This window comes from Grampus griseus, assembly GCF_964374135.1.
Source record: "Grampus griseus genome assembly, chromosome: 1".
Taxonomy (NCBI): domain Eukaryota; kingdom Metazoa; phylum Chordata; class Mammalia; order Artiodactyla; family Delphinidae; genus Grampus; species Grampus griseus.
This window is the reverse complement of record NC_139017.1, coordinates 127,211,704-127,237,520: the sequence shown is the minus strand read 5'-3', so window position 1 is coordinate 127,237,520 and position 25,817 is coordinate 127,211,704. Positions and strand designations below refer to the sequence as shown.

The following is a 25,817-nucleotide window of genomic DNA, read 5'->3' as shown; positions in this document are numbered from 1 at the left end:
TTAAGGCTTGTGTTTCCTTATTAATTTTCTGTTTGGATGATCTGTCCGTTGGTGTAAGTGAGATGTTAAATTCCCCCACTATTATTGTGTTAGTGTCGATTTCCTCTTTTATAGCTGTTAGCGGTTGCCTTATGTATTGATGTGCTCCTATGTTGGGTGCATATATATTTATAATTGTTATATCTTCTTCTTGGATTGATCCCTTGATCATTATGTAGTGTCCTTCCTTGTCTCTTGTAATAGTCTTTGTTTTAAAGTCTATTTTGTCTGATATGAGAATTGCTACTCCAGCTTTATTTTGATTTCCATTTGCATGGAATATCTTTTTTATCCCTTCACTTTCAGTCTGTATGTTTCCCTAGGTCTGAAGTGGGTCTCTTGTAGACAGCATATATATGAGTCTTGTTTTTGTATCCATTCAGCAAGCCTGTGCCTTTTGGTTGGAGCATTTAATCCATTCACATTTAATTATCAAAATGTATGTTCCTATGACCATTTCGTTAATTGTTTTGGGTTTGTTTTTGTAGGTCCTTTTCTTCTCTTGTGTTTCCCATTTAGAGAAGTTCCTTTAGCATTTGTTGTAGAGCTGGTTTGGTGGTGCTGAATTCTCTTAGCTTTTGCTTGTCTGTAAAGCTTTTGATTTCTCCATGGAATTTGAATGAGATCCTTGCTGGGTAGAGTAATCTTGGTTGTAGTTTCTTCCCTTTCATCACTTTAAGTATATCATGCTACTCCCTTCTGGCTTGTAGAGTTTCTGCTGAGAAATCAGCTATTCACCTTATGGGAGTTCCCTTGTATGTTATTTGTCGTTTTTTCCTTGTTGCTTTCAATAATTTTTCTTTGGCTTTAATTTTTGCCAATTTGATTACTGTGTGTCTCGGCTTGCTTCTCCTTGGGCTTATCCTGTATGGGACTCCCTGCACTTCCTGGACCTGGGTGGCTATTTCCTTTCCCATGTTAGGGAAGTTTTCGACTATAATCTCTTTAAATATTTTCTCCGGTCCTTTCTCTCTCTCTTCTCCTTCTGGGACCCCTATAATGTGAATGTTGTTGCATTTAATGTTATCCCAGAGGTCTCTTAGGCTGTCTTCATTTCTTTTCATTCCTTTTTCTTTATTCTGTTCCGCAGCGGTGAATTCCACCATTCTGTCCTCCAGGTCACTTATCCATTCTTCTGCCTCAGTTTTTCTACTGTTGATTCCTTCTAGTGTAGTTTTCATTTCAGTTATTGTATTGTTCATCTCTGTTTGTTTGTTCTTTAATTCTTATAGTCTTTGTTAAACATTTCTTGCATCTTCTTGATCTTTGCCTCCATTCTGTTTCTGAGGTCCTGGATCATCTTCACTATCATTATTCTGAATTCTTTTTCTGGAAGGTTGCCTGTCTCCACTTCATTTAGTTGTTTTTCTGGGGTTTTATCTTGTTCCTCCATCTGTTACATAGCCCTCTGCCTTTCCATCTTGTCTGTCTTTCTGTGAATGTGGTTTTTGTTCCACGGGCTGCAGGATTGTAGTTCTTCTTGCTTCTGCTGTCTGCCCTCTGGTGGATGAGGCTATTTACGGGGCTTGTGCAAGTTTCCTGATGGGAGGGAGTGGTGCTGGGTAGAGCTGGCTGTTGCTCTGGTGAGCAGAGCTCAGTAAAACTTTAATCCACTTGACTGCTGATGGGTGGGGCTGGGTTCCCTCCCTGTTGGTTGTTTGGCCTGAGGCGACCCAACACTGTAGCCTACCCGGGCTCTTTGGTGGGGCTAATTGCTGACTCTGAGAGGGCTCCCACCAAGGAGTACTTCCCAGAACTTCTGCTGCCAGTGTCCTTGTCCTCACGGTGAGACAGAGCCACCCCCTGCCTCTGCAGGAGACCCTCCAACACTAGCAGGTAGGTCTGGTTTGGTCTCCTATGGGGTCACTGATCCTTCCCCTGGGTCCTGATGTGCACACTACTTTGTGTGTGCCCTCCGAGAGTGGAGTCTCTGTTTCCCTCAGTCCTGTTGAAGTCCTGCAATCAAATCCCGCTAGCCTTCAAAGTCTGATTCTCTTGGAATTCCCCCTCCGTTGCCGTACCCCCAGGTTCGGAGGCCTGACGTGAGGCTCAGACCCTTCACTCCAGTGGGTGGCCTTCTGTGGTATAAGTGTTCTCCAGTTTGTGAATCACCCACCCAGCAGTTATGAGATTTGATTTTATTGTGATTGTGCCCCTCCTACTGTCTCATTATGGCTTCTCCTGTGTCTTTGGATGTGGGGTATCTTTTTTGGTGAGTTCCAGTGTCTTCCTGTTGATGATTTTCAGCAGTTAGTTGTGATTCTGGTGTTCTCGCAGGAGGGAGTGAGAGCACATCCTTCTACTCCGCCGTCTTGAACCAATCTCTGAAATTTTCTTTTAAGTTGGTTCATTTTGCAAATTTTATGCTGGCTCTATATTGATCTTAGCAAAAGATGTCCACAGAAGGTTTTCAGATAGCACACAGGGCTCATATTCCTTCCTTCCTCAAATGGTCTTTCAATAGTTTGTTAACTGAAATATTGATGGATTAAAATTGTCCTGTCTGTCATTAGAAAAGCACCCCAGGTTTCTGTGTTGGCAATCAATGACAGCGAGATCACAGCTGCTACCAGGCCATCAGTGGTTGTAAGATGACATCGATTTTAACAAGGATCCTGGTGTCAGAGGTGTTAAAATATTGTGAATCTTAGAATAGAGGAAATACAATACTACTCTCTCCCTTTGGATTGTATTTCTTGGAGTTCAACTAATATGTCATTTCTGTGAACCTTTAATTAGCTCCTAGGACTTTGTTAGTAGCTACTTTCTTTGAAATCCATTAGCACTTAATTTAATTAAAAGGACAAAATAATAATTTTGCATGAAAAGAATCCATGCACATGGTTACAAAAACCTACTGTAATAAAACACAGTGGTCCCTTGCCCGACTCCCTTCACTTTTTTATTCCTGACTTTGAGAACAACTAACTTTAATCATTTCTGGGTTTGTTTCCTCCATTGGCTACCTCTGTAGGGCTAAATAATATGCTTATATTGACTTTTTTTCCTTTTATTTTCATTTATCAACTTTAAACAGGTACCGTAGTAGGAAAGAATTTAGCTTACTAATTTCACGTTCTTTCTCTGACCCTCTTCTACATATAATTATATTAATTTTCTGACCTCTTTTATTGGTTCCGTTTATAATTCCATGACCATTTCTTGTTCCATTCAGTACAGATGGTTTCTCTTGACTCCCTATTTTATAAAGTTGGGATATTTCACCCTTTGCCTTCTCACCATCTCTCCTTTTATAATTTTACTACTCCAATTTTGACAGCTGTACAGTGAGAATATTGATAATATTTTATGCTTAATATTTGCAATTAAATTTTTCATTTTTGTCTATTGGTTAGGCCAAAAAGTTGAAAAATAAATAAATAGCAACATTAATGTTATTGTGACTTTTTAAGTATTACTCATTGCAGAACTAGGAAGAGTTCTAGGATTATTTCATTCAATGTGACTTCTCAGCCACCCAAAGGAGAATGTTCCTAGAATCAAGGTTAAGGGGATTCTTTCTTCTTTCAAATGGATTTTTTAATTTCAGCATTTGCTCAAAATTGTGCCATATTTTATTTCAATTCATATTTAGATCAGGACTTTTTAATAAGGCTTTTTCCATTTAGCTGAATTTTTTTCTTATTGTGAGAAGATATGTGAGCCTTGTTCATTATGTCTTTAATTTTAAGTTTTTTCCTCATTCGCTTTATTTTTTGGAATCCATTTCATTCTTCTTTTTGAAGCTTATTGAATGCATATTCTTATTTGGACTAGTGGCTTCAATTTTGAACTAAGGCTTCCTTTTTTCCCTCATGTTATTCTGGTTTTTTGTTTGTTTTATTTTCAAATTTTTACAGCTTCAGAATCATATTATGCATTAAGTTGCCTTATGTCCTCACCTTTTTCTTGGCCATTTCCTTTCAGTGGTCATCTGTACCCCATCTACTATCTGGACAGTTCATTCTCAAGTCTGCAGAGTCATCAACTGAGTCGTAGTCAAGCTTTCCTGTATCCTGAGTCCCTGCATCCCTCTTTCTTGGTTTATTCCTCATTTTGCTGGAATATGTCATAAAATTACCTCTGAGAAAGAGATTCATGGGATATAAATTTTCTAAATCATTGCATTATTGAAAATATATTTGTTTTGCTCTGATACTTGCTTGATTGGCTAATAGAATTTTAAACTATAAATAATTTTCCATCAGCCATTACTGGATTGTTTTTTAGAATTCAGTGTTTTGAGATGAAACATTTGTTTTAATTCTGTTTACCATTCCTTTAGTGATTTTTTTCTCTCTGGAAACTCTTCCTATCTTCTCTTCTTCTTTGCTCTTCTGCAGTTTCTTAATGATATGCTTAGGAATGGATTTTTTTTCCATTCCTCTTTCTTGGAAGTTGGTAGAATTTTTTTTTTTTTTTTTTTTTTTTTTTGTCAGTTTGAAGACTTATGTCTCTTATCAGCCCTGGGAAATTTTCTTACATTATTTCGCCGATCATTTTCTCTTTATTCTTTTTTTCTGTAAATGCTATTGGTTGGATATGAATCACTTGACTTTATTCCCCTCCCCCCACCTTGGGGAGGAATTAATTATGCCAATATGTTTTCTAACCTTTCCATTGGAAAAACTTTTTCGCAACTCTTCCTTTTTTTTTCCCCAAAGCTCTTTCTTCCTTTGATATTCCTTTGTCAGAACAATCTTTGAGTTTATGGGTGCAAAGTCTTTTGACACGTCCTCTTTAGCATTTGTTAAAGCTACTTTTTTTCCTCTGATTTATCTCTGTGTCCCCTGTGGTAGGTTTTCTTTTTTCTATCTTTCTTTATACAAAATTTTTCCATTATACTGAAGACTTTCTTCATGTCTTAGCTCATGTCTCCATTCAGGGTGGCTTTATGTGAAGAAATAAGAATGTGAATTCTGTGTGTATGGGCATTGTTTGCCATTGGACAGGCTTCATTTTTAGGCCCTTGAGTAAGGAGCTGCCATTTATGCTGAAGGCTTATCCCCTTAAGTATCAGGATGTGTAAGGTCTTTATCATGTTGGTGCCAAGCCTATACTAGAAGCCCAAGTTCTCCTCAGATAACTTGTATTTCCCCCCCTTTATCATATAGGAGTATAAAGGACAATTCTTTATTTTCTTTGGCCATTTGACACCTTTGAATACTTTGCTTGTCTTTGGGAATTCCCCACATTATAGATCCATATTTTACCAAGTTTTCTGGCTGTCTGAAGGTAGATTGTGAATTAGGTTTTACCACTTAGAGGCATTCATGCCAGATTTTAGTTGAGAAGTGTGGGACATGAAGGGGCACATGAGCTCAGAAGAACTCAGAGGTAGTAGGCACTATGGTTTCAGTCATAACATACAGTGTCCTGTTGTGGTGTCAGGGCTGTCTTTTCTAGAGCAATTCTACATTAGATGTTGGGTATGGTTCTTGACTGTGTGCTTTACTGGCTGGGTTCTCTGGTCCTCGCTGAGGTTCTGTGAGGTACCCAGTAATCTTTAGTAAGTTCCTTTTCTACTGTTGACTAAAAAAAATGCACAATGTGAGAGTTGTAAGTTAAGTTTTATTTGGGGCAAAATGAGGACTATAGCCCGGGAGAGAGCCTCTCAGACAGCTCTAAGAAACTGCTCTGAAGAGGTGTGGGGGGCAGTATATATGTGATTTTGGTGAAGGGGGTACATGCAATCAAGCACACATTTTGGCAGAGGGTAGCTGCTAGTCAAGAGGATCAGATGTCTCTGTTAGTGACTGTGCTTTTCTAGATGTGAGAAGATGCAAGAAATTGGGCTCATAAAGTCTTCTGAAAATATCTAACTATCTGAAGGCCTGTTCTGCCAGGTTTTCCCAGAGCACAGAGTGCCTCATTCCTGATCTCCACCCTGAACTCACTTCAGGGTGTGTTGAAGGTCAGCGACTACAGTGGCTAATGACTTCATTCCAGATGGCAAGTGACAATTTTCAGTTGGCACTACTTAAACTAGGCAGAGTTGATTTTGGTTATTTGTAAACCACTCCACTGACAGTTACAGAGAGCTACATTTTGCTGTTTTTGAGGGGATAAAAAAGTCAAACATTACATATAGAGACCAAACGATCCAACATCCAGGGTTCTCCCAAGCAAGTTTGTTTCCTCATTGATGACAGAGCCTTACCCAAATGTCCTAGGTAGTTCCTTCCTTCATTCTACTTTGTTAGTCTTTGTTTCATCTTCCAGAAGTTTAAATCTCTTTTTTGCTGCTGGTCCCGTCATTCTCTTGTTCTAAGTGGATTGACTTTACTATAATTCTAAAAGCATCTCAGGAGGAAAAGAAGATCAATTTGTTTAGTTTGCCATCTTGAATCTGAAGTCCCATGGCACTTTATTCATACTGGAATTATAGTACTTTGACATGTAAAATAATAAAATAATGTCAGTATAAAATAAAAATTAAAAAATAATATTATTCTTAAAGTAAATGATGATTTCTTCTTAATTTCTGTATACGTAGTACCCCACGTAATAACTTACATTTTACCAAGTATTCAACTAATATTTAAATGAGTTGATTTATGTACAGATTTTAAGTTACTTCGTATATTGGTAAGATGCCTATTTTGACTCAGCTGTGTTGACTTTGGTACCTAGGTTAATAAATCATAGCTTATTAGTCTAATTTCAAGGAATCAATTTGCAACAAGAACACACAGTTAGAGTCATATCAGGAATTAAACTCGAAATTATGTTTTCAAAGGGACAAATGCTTATACCAGGATGAAGGAAGAAATTTATTGTTTAATAAAAAAACTAATTTAAGTCTATAACAGCTACTTAATGGGAATAACATGACCAATTTCCTTCCTAAGTGAAGAAATAAAAGTAAACATACTTAAAATAATGAGGTTAATAGAAATAGACCAGAGTATATTTGCTAAATTTTGACACTCTAAGAGTGTTTTTCATTTATATTTAAATAAAATGCTTAAATGTTGTTATTTAGGTGAAAGATACATGGCTGCTTCTCTAGCAGAAAGTAAAAGCAAAAATTAGTGGCAGATGGAGCTCATTGAGTTTGTTCATCAAAACAACAGTATTGCCAGAATTGCTTTTCTTACTTGTAAAATTTTCTACAAATCTAGAGACTTTTTGAGATCATTGGAGAAAGTTGTAGTTAATTTCTTTTCTGCCCAGAGATTCATTCAAACACTAATTGAGACTATTCTGTTTATATATGAGTAGAATTTGATACATAAAAATAACACAAAAATTCTCTACAATAGATATTAAAGTCTGATAAAATAATTTATGTAGAGTACAGATTTTAATTTTTCCTTTTGTTTTAAGTTTAGTAATAACTGAAGAGTTAGTGATATGTTTAATATGCTTTACTATGTTTGGTATATTATGCAAATTGAATTAGTGCCTGTACATCCAGATATAATGGATGTGTCGTTTAGATCAGACTATGGGTGAATCTTTGTATAGTTTACTAAAGATTTCTTCAGATATTTCAGATAAGACACATTACTCCTTTTAACTATCAACGTAGAATGATTACATTCCAGGAGAAATGCTAGGCCGTATCATCTCAAGCTCCTCATAACCTGATGTCTATCAATGACTCAATTCATGGAGCTATAATTATAGAGGGATGTGCACTTCATTTACCTACATTAGGAATTCTTAATCTGGGAGCTTTGGATAAATTTCAGAGAGTTTATTAACCCCTTGAAATTATAGCCCTAATTTTAGGTATATGTGCCTCCTCCTGCCAGTTGGTACATTGCTCTCACCAAATTCTCAACAAGGTCAATGATCCAGAAGTAGTTAGGAATCACCATTCTGAAATTCTCTCTTATATTACGACAGTTTCTCAAAGAGCTGTATCTGGATGATTTAGAATGCCTCTTTTAAAGATTGCTTTTATTCAATTTTGTCTTGGTGTGATACCACCAGCCTGTTTCGAAGGCTATTTCAAGAAAGAGTCTTATCTTGACACTCATTTATTTATTTCTTCACTCATTCATTCAGTTACTACATATGGAGCACCTTCTGTATGAGAGGCAGGCTTCTATGTGGGAAGGATATCATGAAAAGGACACAGTCAAAAAACCCCTTGGTCTAGAGGAGTTTACATTCTAGCAGGAAGAGTTAGAAAATAAGCAAGAAAAATAATGAACCATATTCATGTTAGATAGTGTTAAGTAATAAGGAGAAAAAAAGTAAACAGAACAGCAGATATGACATGATGGGGTGGGGAAGGTGTTGGAATTTTAGGTAGGCTGTTCAGGGAAGGCTCCTCTGAGAAGGTGACTTGAGCGAAGGGGAGAGCAGCAGTTGATGAGATCAGAGGGGCACTAGAGATCCAGGACCTTGTAGTGTTGCACAGGACTGGGACTTTTACTCTGAGTGAAAAGGTGAGCACTGCAGTGTTTTGTAAAAGAGACATGGGCTGACCCATATGTTACCAAGACCATTCTGGCTGCTGCATTGGAAACAGACTTAATTGGGGAGCAAGGGCTGCAGCCAGCAGACCAGTTAGGAGGCCCTTCTCAAGAGACAATCGTGGCCTGGAGCAGGGTTTTGGCAGTGGAGGGAGTGAGAAATGATTGAATTTTGAACTTCCCGTGAAACTAGGTGCTGTTAGGATACCTATGAGGATGTTACTTGTTATCTTATGAAGTTACTCAGGCAAAATTTCTTTCTGTTCTTAGTGTTAGACTATTTTCCTAGATTATTCGTACTTTCCCCCTAAACTGTTGGTTTCACTTTTTCTCTGAATTTAAAAAAAAACTTAAAACAAATTAAAAGCTCATCTGTAGGAAGTGAATTTCAATTAATGGCGTTTTGTATATTATACTCATTTTGGTCACCTTACCATTAATTTTTCCCTTTGCTTGATTTTTTTCCTCACAGTTTTGAGATATGTCATTTTTTCCCTATTATTTACGTTTTTATAAACCTCCTCGTATATTCCTTTCTGGTACAATTTAGGGTGGATATAAATATTTCTTTCTTTGTGTCTATGTAAATATCACCTTTCACAGTCTCTTCAATGTTACGGCTATGCCCTCTTGACGCTTGTGATTGTTACTCTGTTATAGAAGAGTGAAACCTGATTGCAGGAATTCAAACCTAAGAGTAGTTTGTGTTTCGCCTGGAACATTAAATAAAAGAATGGTTGTCTTATGTAAGGAAGAACAATATGATGTATTGTTGATCCACTTGACTCAGTAGAACAGTTGAGTTAACAGTGAGTCAAATCAGTTGTTGGACTGAATTACTTAGTCATTAGTCACTTCAGGCGAAACACTTAGTCTAGTGATATGTTGCATTTATGACACATCCTGATTATGCAATTGACCTTGGGTTTGTTTATGAGACAATGTTGTATCAGAAACAGATAGCATAAAAAACCTGGGAGGACTTTGCACACATTTAATACCATTAGATAATTAAGATTGCACACTGAACTGATTTCTAGAAACCGTAAAGATACATTCTGATGTCAAGTGTGTAAAGAATCAAAATCCTGGTGAAAAACTCAGTCTGACAAACAAATTTACGAGACTACAAAATGGTCATACTCATCCATCTTTTTCCTAAGAGTCATGTAAGTTGTGAACTAAACAAACACGTTTTTCTGTTTGCTCATCACATGCTACCAGTTCTCAAATATGACTTATGAGACATGTTTCTCACTCAATACTTTATAATATTCTTTGTGCTCAAGCTGTAATTACTGTTTTAAACCAAAGTCTCCCCAGAATCATAGGCAGCTCTGAAAGGGATTGTAGAGATCGTCCTTCAGTCTGATTTGTAGATGAGGAACCTGAGGTCTAGAGTGGTGACGTCCCAAGTCCTATAGCTGATTAGTCAAAGAGCCTTGATTGACACCCAACATTCCTGACGCTTAATTCAGGGTGTTTTACCTCAGATTAATTTTCATATAGTGAACTGAATTCCAAATATGAGATAATGAAAAAGACTCGGACATCAAAAGCCTTTAGTGTTTCCTTACAAATCTAAGTCCAATATGTTAACATAGTAGTACAAATAATCTTATTCATAATATATTCAAATTGAATAGAACTCATGGGAAAGTTTGTCTCTGAAGTCGTCCCTATCATCTGCATATATGAAGCCATCAGACTTTCCTTCAACTACTGATAACTCGCCAATGTGAATGAATATTACCTCATTTACAAATGAACGGGGGTTTCTAAAAGCATATGGGAAAATGTCCTCATCTTTATTGGAAATAAATGTGCAGTGCATTACCTATGCTATAATCATTTGGCTTTGTAGTATCATAGTGAAGATAAAGGCTTTAGGAAATAAGAGAAATTTAAGAACTGAGCACACACACAAAATGAAGAGTGTGATACTTATAATGTTAGATCAGCTGTACATATTTAATTAACATTGTGAGCACTTTTCTTTAGTTAAAAATTCAATCTCATCTGTGATACCTGTCCTGGTTTGTCATGTCATAAAGGAACATTGCCATTTTTTTTATTAAGCCATGTGTGAATGTATCGCTTATATTTTAACTATGTAAAATAGCATGTGCGTAGGAATGAATCTATAACTTACAGTTTTACGTTAATGTTAAACACTGATACTGATCCAGAGTATTGTAGAGGATTACAATTTAAAGAATTCTTAATTATAATCCTTTTCCTTTTATATTTTTCCACAGACGGCTTGTGTATATGTCAGTTTTTTTATGTGCGTGTGTATTTGTTTTAGATTTACTGTTTTTCAGGCGCACTTCTCTGAAGTAAGATGAGTTGTCAAAAATTCTGTGTGGCTTTTTTACATTGGGGTAAGTTATTTGCTTTTTAAATATCCATATATGAGGTAGAGATTTTGCCCTTAGAGATGCTGTTTCCTTTAATGGCTAATCAAATTTCCCGTTTCCAGTTAGGAATTCTCTTGCTCATGGTTAAAAATGCAAACCAAACAAACGTATAAGTGTGAAAATGAGAACTCTTCCCAACCTCCTGGAAACAATGTGATGTGTATCCTCCCAGGAACATAACACACACACACACACACACACACACACACACACATTCATATCTCTAGTTGCAAAAATAGAACTGGTCTATACATTCTGCATTTTTCTTTCTTCCACTTAACAGCTTTTCAATTTATCATGACAACTATTTTGCCAGTGTTTACTGATTTACTTATTTGTTTAATGGTTGCATGACAATGAACTGTATGAATGTACCTTAAATTATAAATTTATTTGAACAACTCCCATTGATAGACAATTCTTTTTCCATAACAGATAATGCTACATTGAAATTCGTATACATATATCTTTGTGTATTTAGAAGAGTATTTCTATAGATTAATTCCTAACGAGGAATTTCTGTGTTGAGTAGTAAGCACATGTTTGAATTTGATAGATACTGTGAAATCTTCTCCACAAAGCTCTGTGCCTTTTGCAGTCCCAACATGAGTATATGAGTGGTATTCCATTGTATTCCTGCCAAAGATGTATGTTATCATTCTTTTACCTTTTTGCCCTGTCAAAGCAAAATACAACATCTCACTTTAATTTTATTTATTTGGTTATTTGTGAGATTGAGTACTGTTTAGTGACCATTTCTATTTTTTTATGTGATTTTCTAACTCACATACTTTGACTATTTTGTTGTTGGATTTTATTTGTCTCAATTGATTTTTAGAAATTTCTAAAATGTAGATATTTAGCTCTGTATTAGTCAAGGTTCTCCAGAGAAGCAGGACCAATAGGATTTATATATATCTAGGATGAGGTTTATTATAAGGAATTGGCTCGCATGATTATGGAGGCTGAGAAGTCCCAAGATTTGCAGTTGACAAGCTGGAGACCCAGGAGAGCTGATGGTGTAAATTCCTGTCCAAACAATGGCAGGTTTGGGACCCAGGAAGAGTAAAGCTTCAGTTTGAGTCCAAAGGAAGAAAAAGACTGACGTCCCAGTTCACCTGTCAAACAGGAGGAGTTCCCTCTTACCCAGTCATTTTTGTTCTATTTAGGTCTTCAATTGATTGGATGAGGCCCACCCACATCAGGGATGGCATCTGCTTTACTCAGTCTACTGGTTCATCCAGGAACAGCCTCACAGACACACTCAGATTAACGTTTGACCAAATGTCTGAGCACCCCATGGGCCTAGTGAAGTTGACACATAGCATTAAACATCACAAGCCCTAAGAATTTATTATGTTTTGCAAATTTTTTTTCCTTGCCCATCATTTATTTTCTAACTTGGTTTTGTTTTACAGTTCAGAATATTTATACATACACATTAACAGCCTTATACATACTTGGAAACAAGATATCATGACATTTAAATATTTTAATTTTATTTAGCAAATGCAGCATTATTAAATTATTAATACATATATCAGATGATAGTCAAAACTTTAATTGTCTGTATCCAGGAGCAGTTTACTTGGTGATAATATTTAAAATAAATGGCTACCATACAGAATAACAGATTTGTTCTAAAATGGAAAGGAAATGTCATTTTAAATGGTATTCCCCATTATGACTAGTAAACAATGACAAGATAATGTTATAAGGGAATATTATCAAGGGATGGTGTATACCTTGGGAATTCCCACCTTGACTATCACCAGAAGAATGCTTTCAAAAATTAAATGTATACTAGTCTTCCTCCTACCTATTCCTATCTCTCGAATATCCTCGAGAGAAAGCTTAATAGACATTTTTTTAGAATCTTGTGTTTTAAATTTCTGTGAAGCATAGCAGGCTTCTGTTGGAAAGTAGTCACACAATGCCAGTGACTTTTGAGTATATAGTTGACCCTCGAAGAGCATGGGTTTTCGCAGGTCCACTTATACTCAGATTGTTTTCAATAGTAAATACTGCAGTACTGCACGATCCAAGGTTAGTTGAATCTGCAGATGCAGAAGAACTGTGTATACAGAGGAACCGTGTATAGGGAGGGCCAACTATAAGTTATATGCAAATTTTCCACTGCTCAGAGGGTCAGTGCCCTTAACCTCCGCATTGTACTATTCTCAGTTGTTTCTTACAGCATTCTAGAGATATTTTGATTTTTTTTAACTCAACTCATTTATTTAGACTGTGTTCCAAGTTTTTGAAATTAAAGTCAAGCCATCTTTAACAAAACCTGTTTTCTCTGGCAACGATTACCTGTGTGTCAGCTAGTTCTGGGCATCTTTTTGGCTACTCTAATCTTTTTTTTTTTTAATTTTTATTTTATATTGGAGTATAGTTTATTAACAATGATGTGTTAGTTTCAGGTGTACAGCAAAGAGATTCAGTTATACATATACATGTATCTATTCTTTTTCAAATTCTTTTTCCATTTAGATTATTTCAGAGTATTGAGCAGAGTTCCCTGTGCTGTACAGTAGGTCCTTGTTGGTTATCTGTTTTAAATATAGCAGTGTGTACATGTCAATCCCAAACTTCCAATCTTTAAAAGTGCTCTTGGAGCTTTCCTTGTTATATATACTGTTCTTTGTCATTTTAGCCGTATATATATTTACTGAAAATATCCAGGATAATTCCACTGTTACAAATTTCAGAAAAACTAGACCACAGGGGGCTATCAAAGAGTGGTAACATTCTCTCTTACATTCTCTATCTAATTTTTATTAGGCTCCATGCTAATGTTTCACATTGGCTTTCCAAAAGGTTTGTGGTTTTGTCAAGCTTTGTGAATTGGAAGAGGTCTGGGGCCTTGTATAACACATGATAGGATGATAACAGGTGTCATATGATAACATGATAACATAAGCCTCCAGGTGAATATATATTTCCCTCTTTGGAGGGAAAGAAATATCATTTGCAAAGGAAGCATGTAAACAAAATAGAATCATCTTTTAATTAAACTGATTCAGTAGTTACTATGTCTAAGACATTCATTATTACATTTTAAGTTTTAAATAGTTCTTTGAGGATTTTAGGCTAATTTCAATTCAGCCAACCAAATCTTCCATGTGCAGCTATAAAATATAATGCTTTTAATTAGTACCAATACATATTCTTGGTTTTGTAAAATGGAAGAAATACCCAGTTCTCTTTTTAGTGAGTTCTAATTTCAGAAATAAATGTTAGAAGGATTGAAGTCCAAAGGAACATAGTTGCAGTGAGGATTCACTTTTGGTGATGTTATAATACCTAATTGTTATCAGTGTGGGAAAAATAATGCTAGTCGTGTTAATCATTTTTGCCTTAAATTTTGCATCTGATACATGTTTATATTAATTAACATTAATAGAAAGTTCTAGAAACCAAATTGTTAACAGTCATTGTGTATTTGAATATTTTTACATGTATTACTTTTGTAATTTAGAACAATACTTTTGTGAATTTTAAAAAAAATTTCTATTTTCTTACATTTTTATGTTTACCATAATCCTTCAAAAGTCTCATTCTATACAAAACCATGAAAAATTCTTAGAATTTTCATTCTTCATTACTTTGTATATGAGGAAACACAGCTGTTGGATCGTTAGGGTAACTTATAAAAGAAAGAATTATGGAGAATTCATTATTTTATTATCAAACAACTACTCATTAAAATACAAGTATCACTTCTGAGGATTTTTGCGGGGGGTACAGGATTATAAAATTGTTCTTAATTTTATGTGTCTAAAAAGTGATAAATTGTCTTTAATCAGCAGTGGACGTTTCCTGTAAGAAGTCTGTCATTGTGCATCAATTATTGGAGAATGCATTAAGGACATGTCTTATATGATGTCATATATCTGGAGAACCATGGGCAGATTCAGGAAATCATCCAGCTGTCCTGATGTTGAAGACAAACCCTTTCTAAAAGCACTCAGTGAAAGTAGTGTTAACATTTTGGTGTTATTCTCATTAAGAAATATTAAAACAGCACGTTAATGTTTGCTTATATAATTGCACATCCAGATACTTACCATTTATGCTGGAAGTTCATTAGAATAATTTATTTTTTACAAAAGGAAATTGGAATATTTAGCTATAATTTCCTATCATTAAAATATAATTATGAGATGTTAGATTAATGAGGAAAATGAATTGTGAATTTCCAAAAAAGGGGTGCTAAGGAGTGAAGTTACCTCTATAAATAAATGCACCCTCTTAAGTGTAACACTTTGTTCAGTGGAAGCACAGAGCTATGCATTAGGCACTGACTGAGCACTTAGAAAGTTAAGTAATTACTATTGAGCACTACATGGCTTAATCTTAGATACTTCCTGTTTATGTCTAGTCAAAATGATTAATTGCTTTTCTGTGTGTCTTTTAAATGTCCTAACAGAATTTATTTATGTGATAACTGCATTTAACTTGGCATATCCAATTACTCCCTGGAAATTTAAGTTGTCTTGCATGCCACGAAATACAACATATGACTTCCTCTTGCCTGCTGGAATCTCAAAGAACACTTCAAATTTGAGTGGACATTATGAGGCACTTGTTGAAACTAAACTTAATTCAAGTGGTACCTACTTATCTAACTTATCATCCAGAACAACTTTCCACTGTTGCTTTTGGAGCGAGGAAGATAAAAACTGCTCTGTACATGCAGACAACATTGAAGGGAAGGCATTTGTTTCAACAGTAAATTCTTTAGTTTTTCAACAAACAGGTAAGTATTTTAATGTTCCAAACATTACCTCTTACTTAACTGTATTGAACAAAATGGTTCTGTTCTCTGAAACCTGTGTGAAATAGATGTATTATGGATGTGATTCTGAGCACACATTATTATTTTATATTAGTAATAAAATTAGGACCAAACTAATAAGTCCCCAATTATTTTCTATCCCCTAAAAATAAAATAAAAATGTAATGAGGGAACTTTTTAACCTTAACATACATTTCTTGTAGTCTTCTAAACTGGCTTTAAAATAGAAAAAGTACAACTTATTTTTGTTAAGTAGATAAAATATCAAATGGCAGATAATACTGTTGAGCTAGTTAAAGCAAGCAAGGAATCTCTCCGTAACCAAGGAGAGATCAAAAAAACCAAATCAAGGTTTTTTTTGTTGTTTAAGTATAATGCATACTAAGTGTAGCTCATGTTGTTAATAATTCTGCATGTGGAAATCTAAACAACAAAATTATCTCCAAGCCTCTGGAAAATCTAAATAGAGCAGAGACAATTGACTTAACATTGTAGAGACCTACAGTATGAAAATAAAGACGTACATAATATAACACTCCTATGTAGGGTTAGTCAGAATTTCTCAACCTCAAAATTATTGACGTTGTGGGCCAGATAATTCTTGGTTATGGGGGACTGTTCTGTGCATCGTGGGATGTTCGAAGCATCCCCGCCTTCTGCCCACTTAATGTCTGTTAACACTCACTCCCCAGTTGTGACAATCAAAACATATCTCTAGACTTTGCCAGATGTCCCTTGGAGGGCCAAAGCACCACTGATTAGATGGAAGAAACACTCAGTTTGTTGAAATCAGGTTAGGAGTAAGGATAAAGCATAATTGTGCAATAAAATCAGAGTTTTTTTTTGTTTGTTTTGTTTTTTGCGGTATGCGGGCCTCTCACTGTTGTGGCCCCTCCTGCTGCGGAGCACAGGCTCTGGATGCGCAGGCCCAGCGGCCATGGCTCATGGGCCCAGCCGCTCCGCGGCATGTGGGATCCTCCCGGATCGGGACACGAACACGTGTCCCCTGCATCGGTAGGCGGACTGTCAACCACTGCGCCACCAGGGAAGCCCCTAAAATCAGAGTTTTAAAACAAGTTAGAAATAATAACTCCCAGTGTCTCCAACTGACTCTATAAGCATTTAAGTTAATTTTAAATGACACAGTTCTTTAATTTGTAAGGGAACTTAACTTAGCCATTCCAATGATTATTAAATATATTAAGAATGAACTTAAAATGTTAGGGTCCCTGTGATGAGCTGTAAAATGATCAAAAAATGTTAGCACTTTTTTCGATTATCAAGTGAAATGATTTTGATGCAGATTTTAATTTTACGTATATATATAAAGGCTAATAATTCATTATTTTTAAATGAGTTTAAGTTTTTGTAACTAAAATTACTAGGTTAAGTGGTGGTTATTCAGGATTTCCATTTAATATTCTGCCATATGGGCTGTTTACTTCATAGGGCTCAACCTATGCAAAGTCCCTACTAGCTAGAAATCCTTCAAATGGGGAAATATGTTAGTGGTGCTTAAAGATAAGTATTAGTGTTGTCTTAAGTTAGTCATGATTTTCAACTATTGCTATTCTTGCTCTCTAAATTACAAATCACTAATAGTTTATCATTGTCAGGTGAGTTTTTCAGTGTACAGTGAAATATACTCATATATTACATGAGTACATGGGTACTATAATATTACAATAACAAGAATTTGAGGGCTTCCCTGGTGGCGCAGTGGTTGAGAGTCCGCCTGCCGATGCAGGGGACACGGGTTCGTGCCCCGGTCCGGGAAGATCCCACATGCCATGGAGCGGCTGGGCCCGTGAGCCATGGCTGCTGAGCCTGCGCGTCTGGAGCCTGTGCTCCGCAACGGGAGAGGCCACAACAGTGAGAGGCCCGGGTACCGAAAAAAAAAAAAAAAAAATTTAAGATGTGCATCTTAGTTCCAATGTGAATCACCATGCTTTATTGCTAAAGCAGACACTTAAATACTGCCCCAAATGTGCTTGTACCTTGATATTTCATGTTCTCTCGTCTCTTGGAAAGTGAGGATGAACTGAGCTAGGTGAGTTTTGGGGTCTTCTGTCCTACTTAAGTGGTTCAGGATTTTAAAAATGTTTGAGAAACAATAATTGAATTTAATTATCTTACTTTCTGAAAAAGGAAACTGAAGGCCAAAGGGACTAAATGGGCAAACACACACGATCAGTTAGAGCCTGTTCTTTTTCTTTCAGAATGGGCAGTGAAAGTTGTATTGGAACACTGGTAAATTTAATTTAGCTCTTCTCTTTCACTGAGTTGTTCAGAATGTTTTTCTCGGGTTTCATTTAGTTTATTTTTAATTCAGGTGCAAACTGGAACATACAGTGCTGGATGAAAGAGGACTTGAAATTATTCATCTGTTATATGGAGTCATTATTTAAGAGTCCTTTCAAGAATTATGACCTTAAGGTCCATCTTTTATATCTTCTGTAAGTACCAAATAAATAAATTTGGACATTTCCATGACACAAGTTTTTTTGAAATGCAAGAGTTTCCATATACAGAAGTAGATTATGAAAGCTCTTCTATCTCTGCATTTCCTTTTATATCAATGTACATTTCTGTACTTTTTATACAACCTTCTTCTCCATTAGGTTTCCTCTTTTCTCCTCATGTTGGTTCAGGTAGCAAAGCATTGCAGATGTGGATGGGCATATATTCTCAAAGAAGCGTGAACTCAATTCAGTAGTGTTAGATATTTGAGTGGAGAAGGGGAAATAGTTTATATTTATTTTTCTGGTGGATTTTTCTCTCATATTTGATCTTTTTATTATCTTAAAATGTAAGTGCTTTTTATTTATTTGTGCTAGGTAGAGAGCCATGATGGTGGTTTCAAACAGCCATACACTTATGATTCTAACAGCTAATATGTCATTCAAGTTTTCTAATAATTCCAGTGATAATACATACCATTTCTATTTGAATTTTAACTCTTTAAAATTCATTCTCATTTGTTCTTTTATTTGATGCTTAAGAAGAATGTCACTCACCTCCCTCAGTTCTGCAGTTATTGAGGTCATATAATTAAGGGGCAGTGTGCTAGAAACTGTCCATATAAAGATGAATAGAGACAGAAAGTAGAATGATGGCTACCAGGGACTAGGGGAGGGGTAATGAAGAGTTCTTGTTTAAATGGGTTCAGAGTTTCAGTTTGGGGAGATGAAAAAAGTTCTGAAGTTGAATGGTAGGGATTGTTACCCAACAATGTGAATGTACTTAATATCATGAACTGTACACTTAAAATGGTAAATGTTATGTTATGTATATTTTACCACAGTAAAAAAATTTTAAAGAAACAAAGATGTCAAGAAAAAGATGTATTCATAGACTTTACTAAATGTGTATTTTTTTAATCTATTTATTTATTTATTTTTGGCTGTGTTGGGTCTTCGTTTCTGTGCGAGGACTTTCTCTAGTTGTGGCGAGCAGGGGCCACTCTTCATCGCGGTGCGCGGACCTCTCACTGTCGCTGCCTCTCTTGTTGCGGAGCATAGGCTCCAGAGGTGCAGGCTCAGTAATTGTGGCTCACAGGCCCAGTTGCTCCGCAGTATGTGGAATCCTCCCAGACCAGGGCTCGAACCCGTGTCCCCTGCATTGGCAGGCAGATTCTCAACCACTGCGTCACCAGGGAAGCCCCACTAGATGTGTATTTTACATCAACTTTTTAAAATAACTGCAATGGTTGCAGTTACATCAACTTTTTAAAGTAACTGCAAACTTCACTGTTTTGCCGTATGTTGTTCTATGTATTTTTAGACTATGTTGTTGGGTGGATCTATGTTCTTAGTTGTTACATCTTCTTGATGTATTTTCCCATTAACCTTTATACAACATTCTTCTTTGTTTTGTATCTTGCCTTTAGTTTTAAAAATATATTTTGTCTTATATATATATATTTTATTATTTTTGTTTATATATTTATTTATTTTTCGGTACACGGGCCTCTCACTGTTGTGGCCTCTCCCATTGCAGAGCAACAGGCTCCGGACGCACAGGCTCAGCGGCCATGGCCCACGGGCCCAGCCGCTCTGTGGCATGTGGGATCTTCCCGGACCGGGGCACGAACCCATGTCCCCTGCATCGGCAGGCGGACTCTCAACTGCTGCGCCACCAGGGAAGCCCGTCTTATATTTTTTTAAAAAAAGAATAGTTATGATCTCTGCTCTTGAGCCACTCACAGGCTAGTGGTTGGGACAGATATGTACAAATATGTATCAAAATAGGGCTTCAGTTTTAGTGGTTACTGATGTGCACTTGGTAGGCACATGAAGGTGTGGGAGCACAAGAATGGTGTGAGAGCCTTACGTGGGGATGTCTAGAGCACTGGTGGCAAGAGGAGTGAAGGTTTCCCAAGGAAGGAGATAGCTAAGTTGAAACTTCAGGAATGAATAAGAGCTAATAACAAAAATATGTGGGCAGGTAGCATTGAGAAGCATATCAACATCACCTGGAAATATTTTAGAAATTTAAATTTGATAACTCTGTCCCAGAACTAGAATCAGAAATTTTGGGGGTGAGGCCCATCAATCTGTATTTTATCAAGCCCTTTAGATGAATCTGATGGAACTAAAATTTGAAAATTTCTGGTGTGAAGGTAAATAAGACAAATTTTAGAAGAAAATTTGCATAGCTGCTACCATCCTCATTATGTACTGATTATCAGACTGTAGTTAATATTTATAACTTACGTTAGACTGCTGGACTAATTTTTTTTTTGGCCTTGCTGCAAGGCTTGTGGAATCTTAGTTCCCCACCAAGGGATTGAACCCGGGCCTCCAGCAGTGAAAGTGCTGAGTTCTAACCATTGGACCTCCAGGAAATTCCCTGGACTAATTCTTAAAGTCACCCTACAGGAGTAGCCCAGATAGGGTGCCCCTGCTGTCACATCTGGTCATTGAGTGTCTCTGTGATGATTTCCACCTCTAATGCTGGTCACTAGATGAATCTAGAAGCCCCTGCTAGCTCCTGCTGCTTTAATGAGTGCAGTTCTCATTAGCGCCAGTGTCTTGAATGGGAGTATCCGATTGGTGAGAATGTGCCGTAGCTGCTAGTGTTTCAGCCTAACAGAAGAGTAGATTTCCCAGGCAGATGCTGGGCAGCCAGGTGGATAAATGTTCACAACAGAATGACTGGGCTATAAATCTCTAGAGGCCCAAGAAGCCTGCTGAAGTAGTAAAGTGAGAAGGTAGAGGAGTAATGGGCAAATGCACAGCCAAAGGTGAACATGTAAAGGATGGGAAAGAATGAGCTCATTTCTAGTCTATAGAAAATGACCCAGCAGGGAGAGAAAAATTGAAGATGTGGTAGAAGGGGACCCATTGAAGATACATGACAGAGAGTGAATGGTTCAATAGGCAAGTTCCAGAAAAAGAGCACAGATGAAGGGTTGGTCTTAAAACGTATTGAGAGAAGAAAGGAAGCACTGTGGTGGATGAGGATATATTTGACGTCTGGGCAGAAAGTTTCCTGCTTTATTAACCAAGACAGATTTTCGCTCAGAGAAAAGAATTCCTTTGCGATGTAGTACATTTTTGTGATGACCTGAATACTTTGGGTGATGATTAAAATCTCACTAGGTGCCTATTCAAGAGAATTTCAAATATTATCAGTGGGCTAGGGTAATGTGCTCAGTTTTAAAGCTCTGTGACTATGTGTAAGGATTTATATTTTATAATTTTTATAATGTATAGGCCATAGTTATGTCTGAGGTCTGCATTTTCTGAAAAAGATATTATATATGAATATGTCAGAACATTACAAAATTGCATAGTAAGTTAGCTACAGCTGCGAATTTGAACTTCAGTCAGCTAAGTAGCCATTGGTCTGTTCATCTAAATGGTAAGACCCAGAAAAATGAGAAAATTATGATAAACTAAATAGATTTTTCAACTTGCTCATATGATGAATTTAGTAGATTCTTTTAACCTGCTTTTATTTGAACTCAGGTTTCTGAAAAATATTAATACAGGAAAACCTAATTGCATGCAATTTGAGAAGCATTTTCTTTTCTTTTCTTTTTTTCTTGCCACTTTAATTGTTCTCTCCATTGTATGATTTGGTTAGTTTTACCAATTGTCACATACTATTTCCACCTTGAATTCTATTTGTGTGTGCATCTTTGGGCAATATATCTCCAAAAATTTAAATAAGACTCTTCAGATCAGGAGGAAGAGCTGGCCCATATAACAAATGAAACCTCTGTGGAAGAGGAAATCCATAAGGATGGTTACTATAGAAAAGTTTTCATCAAAATCACCTCCTCAAGACATTAGAGAATTCATGAGAGAAGTCTTTCAAATGCTTCCATGTGTAAATAAGTATGTATTTAAAAGGAACTAAAACCTAATGTTTATAAGGGACTTAAAGCCCTATAAATATGTCCCTTAAGGGAAAGCATTGTTTAAGGTCAGATATTAATGTTTGTCCGAGAAACTGAAGGAGAGATACCGTACAAATGTGTTATTTTTGAATTTTCTCTTAGACCTAGGAAGGAAATCCTCTTCTTCCTTTGTGAGGTGCCTATGTGTATATCAGACACTGAGCTGAGTGTAGGGAACAGTGTTAAACAGCTCAGACTCAACCCTTGCCTTCTTGGAGCTGACAGTAAAGACAAAGAACATAATAAAGTTTGAAAATGCTGTGATGTAATAAATATGGGGACTTTGAGAAACATATGCTAGAAGTATCTGCCTAGGGGGGATATAAGGGGGCAGAGAAGAATGAGCTAGAGAGAGTGAAGAGCATTTGCAAAGGAACACAGTCACATATAGACATTTGAGGACTTGAAAAGTTCTGTGGTTGGGAAGCTGGGGAATGATGAGAAATCAAGGTGGATGAATAAGCAAGGGTTGTCCAGGGAGTTTGGACTTTTGTAACTGCTAATACCTAGTTTACTTTGTCTCTTCACTGTAACTCTTGTCAGCATTCTTGGTGATTTCAGCATCAATCTGGATGATCTTCAATTTCTTGAAAGCTTTACTTTTACTCTTCTATTCTTCATCCAACCTAGCTTACCCATTCTCATGGATCTTGTCATTAGCTGATAAGCTTGCTCTTTCTCTAATCTCAGTTTCAAGGATCCCACTCTTTGATCATCTCTCCCCCTACCCGTCATGTCAGGCCTAGTCCCTCTGTCACCTCAGCCTCAGGAGTAAATCTCCATGCCCCTTGGCTCTGCTCTCTGGGCCCTTGGTTCTGCCCTCTGATTCGCCTTCCATTTTTTTAATGAAAAGTTACACATCTCTGCAGCTGAGTAGTTTTCTCAGCATGCTTCCGGTTGGCACAATTTTGGGAATCCAGTGGCTTTGTTTCATTTTGTACTCCTTCAGTCTAAGCTAGCAGTGTTTCTGTTACTGTAATTCTCTCACAAGATGGCACAGCCTCCTGGGAATCTTACTGGGGTTCACTCCATTAGATAAAAGCCCGCAGGTCTCTTAGAAATAAGCTCTTCTCTTTGCTTAGAAGCCATTTCAAACATCCTTAGCCATCTGGAGAGGCTGGGAATTTTACAACTTTCAAGTCCTACTTCCTTTGTTTAACAGCCCTTTTGTCAATGAATATCTCTCCTCTTGAAACAGTAAGGAACCAAGAGGCATTTTCAGCACTTGTTTGGAAGTCTCCTGAAATAGATCACCAGATCAGTAGGCACATTCTACACTGTCCACAGAACTGCCGATGTGTTACTTAGCTTTCGACCACTATGTAAGAAAGATTCTCTTTCCTCCAGTTTCCAATATCATGTTCCTCACTTCTTTTTGTGTCCTCACTGGCAGTGTCCTCAAACTGTAGACTTCTACTAACAGTCTGTTCAAGGTGTTTTAGGCTTTCTCCATCATGCCTCTTCAAATACTTCCAGCCTGTGTCCATCACCTAGCTCCAAAGCCACACCCACATTTTTAGGTATTTGTTATGGCAGCATCCCACTTCCAGGTACCAATATCTTCCTTGGCTATCTATGCCATATGATAAATTACCCAAAATTTAGTGGCTTAAAACAACAGTTATTCATCATTTCACAGTTTCTGTGGGTCAGGAATCTAGGTGCAGCTTAGCTGGGACATCTTAAGGTCTTTCACAAGGTTGCATTGCAGATGTCAGGTAGGAGTGCAGTTATTTCAAGGTTCAACTTCAGGAGGATCTGTTTCCAAGCTCACTCCCTAGGCTTCCAAATTCCTCATGGGCCACTAGACAGAAAGCCTTAGTTCCTCCCAGGCTGTGACTGGAGGCCTTCTTCAGTTCTTTGTCCTGTGTATTCTCCATAGAGCATCTTACAACATGGCAGCTGGCTTCCCTTAGAGAGAGCCAGAGAGACCTGCTGATGACCTTGTTTTTGATTTTCACTGGGAAAGCAGGAGGTGGAGGGGGCGGGTTCAAGTTTTTGCTTTTCTCACCAAAATCTACCAGCCTGCTCATGTCAGTGCCTATGCAGTTTCCTTGTTTTCTTTAGTTGCTGATGAATTCTCTGGGTTCCAATATAAAATGAACCCTTTCTTCTGTGTTTTGAGTCCCATCCCCTGTTGTCACTCAAGGACTTTGTTCTGGCAATTATCCCCTCTCTCTCCTGCATCATCAAGTTTTCCTCTCAGCCGATACACATGCTGCAGTAACTCCCACTTAAAACATAGATTTCCTTGATCACACATTTCCATCAAGTCATCACCCCATTTCACTACTCCCTTTAAAGAAAACCAAGTTTTGAACTATGTGAATACATATCTTCAGAAATTAATATAAAAAGTCAGCAAAAGTGACTTCTGGCCATGAGGGAATAATAAGTTCTAGGATTACTCTTCTGTCATAAACAACTAGAAAAGTCGATAAAAGTAGAAAACATCTATTTTCAGATATTGGACAAAGGCAGAACAGAACGTGATTCCTGAGAGGAGGAAACAAAGTAAGTTCTATTTTACTCAGGTTTTCCGGGCTGGAGGCAATTTCCAGGACATGGCACAAGGCTGGGGAACTCAAGCAGAGCCCAGCAATATTGCTGAATTGAGGAGACAGAGAGAAGAGTTCAGAGGGTAAAAGGGGGCTTGATTCATAGGGCAGGGTACCTGAAGCAGGGAGGTACACAGGAGTTAGCACTGGGGTCCCCTTGATTCTTTGGCTGAATACCCGTCTGTCTATGATCTTGGGCAAGAAAACTTCTAGGAAGAGAACAACTACCAGGAGCTGTAATCTAAGCAATTCCCAGAGGTCACACAGGGCCAGGAATAATGAAAGTTTCCAACAGGGAGACTTGGAGAGACCTTGTTGAATATCACTGACATTCAGTAGAAACCCCATAATAGCCACACTTTAAAAGTGGGGCCAGATTAGCCCTACAGTCAAGGCTATTCTATACGCCCCCCCAAAAAGCTTAAAAGAAGCTTAAAAGGTTCACACTTAAGTCACCCAAGTAACTTAGCTGATTGCCAGAACAAAATCCAACATTCTTTAAGGCAAAACAACATAATCCAACACTCAATTGTAATATTCACAATGTCTGGCATCCAGTAAAAAATGGTACATATATGAAGGAAGAGGAAAATATAACCCCAAAAGAAAAAATAGACAATAGAAGCAGACCCAGAAATGGCAGAGATAATAGAATTAGCAGACAGTTAGTTTTAGCATGCTCCACATGCTCAAGGATATAAAGGAAAACATGAACATAATGAGGAGAGAAATTGACAATATAAAAAAGAACAACTGAAATTTTTAGAGAAGAAAGATGCATTATTTATAAACAAACGTGCTCAATGTTAATTGGGACATTTTAGGCATAGTGTTATTTAATTAAGAAACAGTGTGTGCAGGCCACAGTGCTAGTCTCTGTGAGAAGTACACTTTCCATTCTTTCTCTCTTACCTTTTTTCTTTCCTTCCCCCTCCTTTTTTCCTCCTCCCTCGCTCCCTCCCTTCCTTCCTTCCTATCAAGATGGACTCATGGATTATTATTTTATTTTGTGAGCTATATTTAGTTACTATCATTATTTATTTTATTGCTCACACTGTCCCATATTTGGCAGTGGGTGCTTATGTAAACTGGCCTCTGTGTCCTTTTGATGTGTTAGATCTTTTTTTTTTTTTTTTTAAATAGGACTCCTTACTTTCTAGC

At 37.1% G+C, this 25,817-nt stretch overlaps 1 protein-coding gene across 4 annotated transcripts in view; it reads left to right on the top strand.

Moving 5' to 3' along the window:
* Positions 1-25,817, top strand: part of LEPR (leptin receptor) — a 94,369-nt gene that overhangs the window by 15,839 nt on the left and 52,713 nt on the right. For 2 of the 4 annotated variants that reach the window (XM_082664573.1, XM_082664574.1), the window contains 3 exons: positions 10,727-10,852; positions 15,324-15,653; positions 18,025-18,148. In XM_082664573.1, the coding sequence (XP_082520699.1) occupies positions 10,813-10,852; positions 15,324-15,653; positions 18,025-18,148 (494 nt within the window). In that variant the 5' untranslated portion in view covers positions 10,727-10,812. Of the gene's footprint in view, positions 1-1,803; positions 1,876-10,726; positions 10,853-15,323; positions 15,654-18,024; positions 18,149-25,817 lie in introns of those variants that run through there. The other 2 variants (XM_082664575.1, XM_082664576.1) reach the window with 2 other exon arrangements.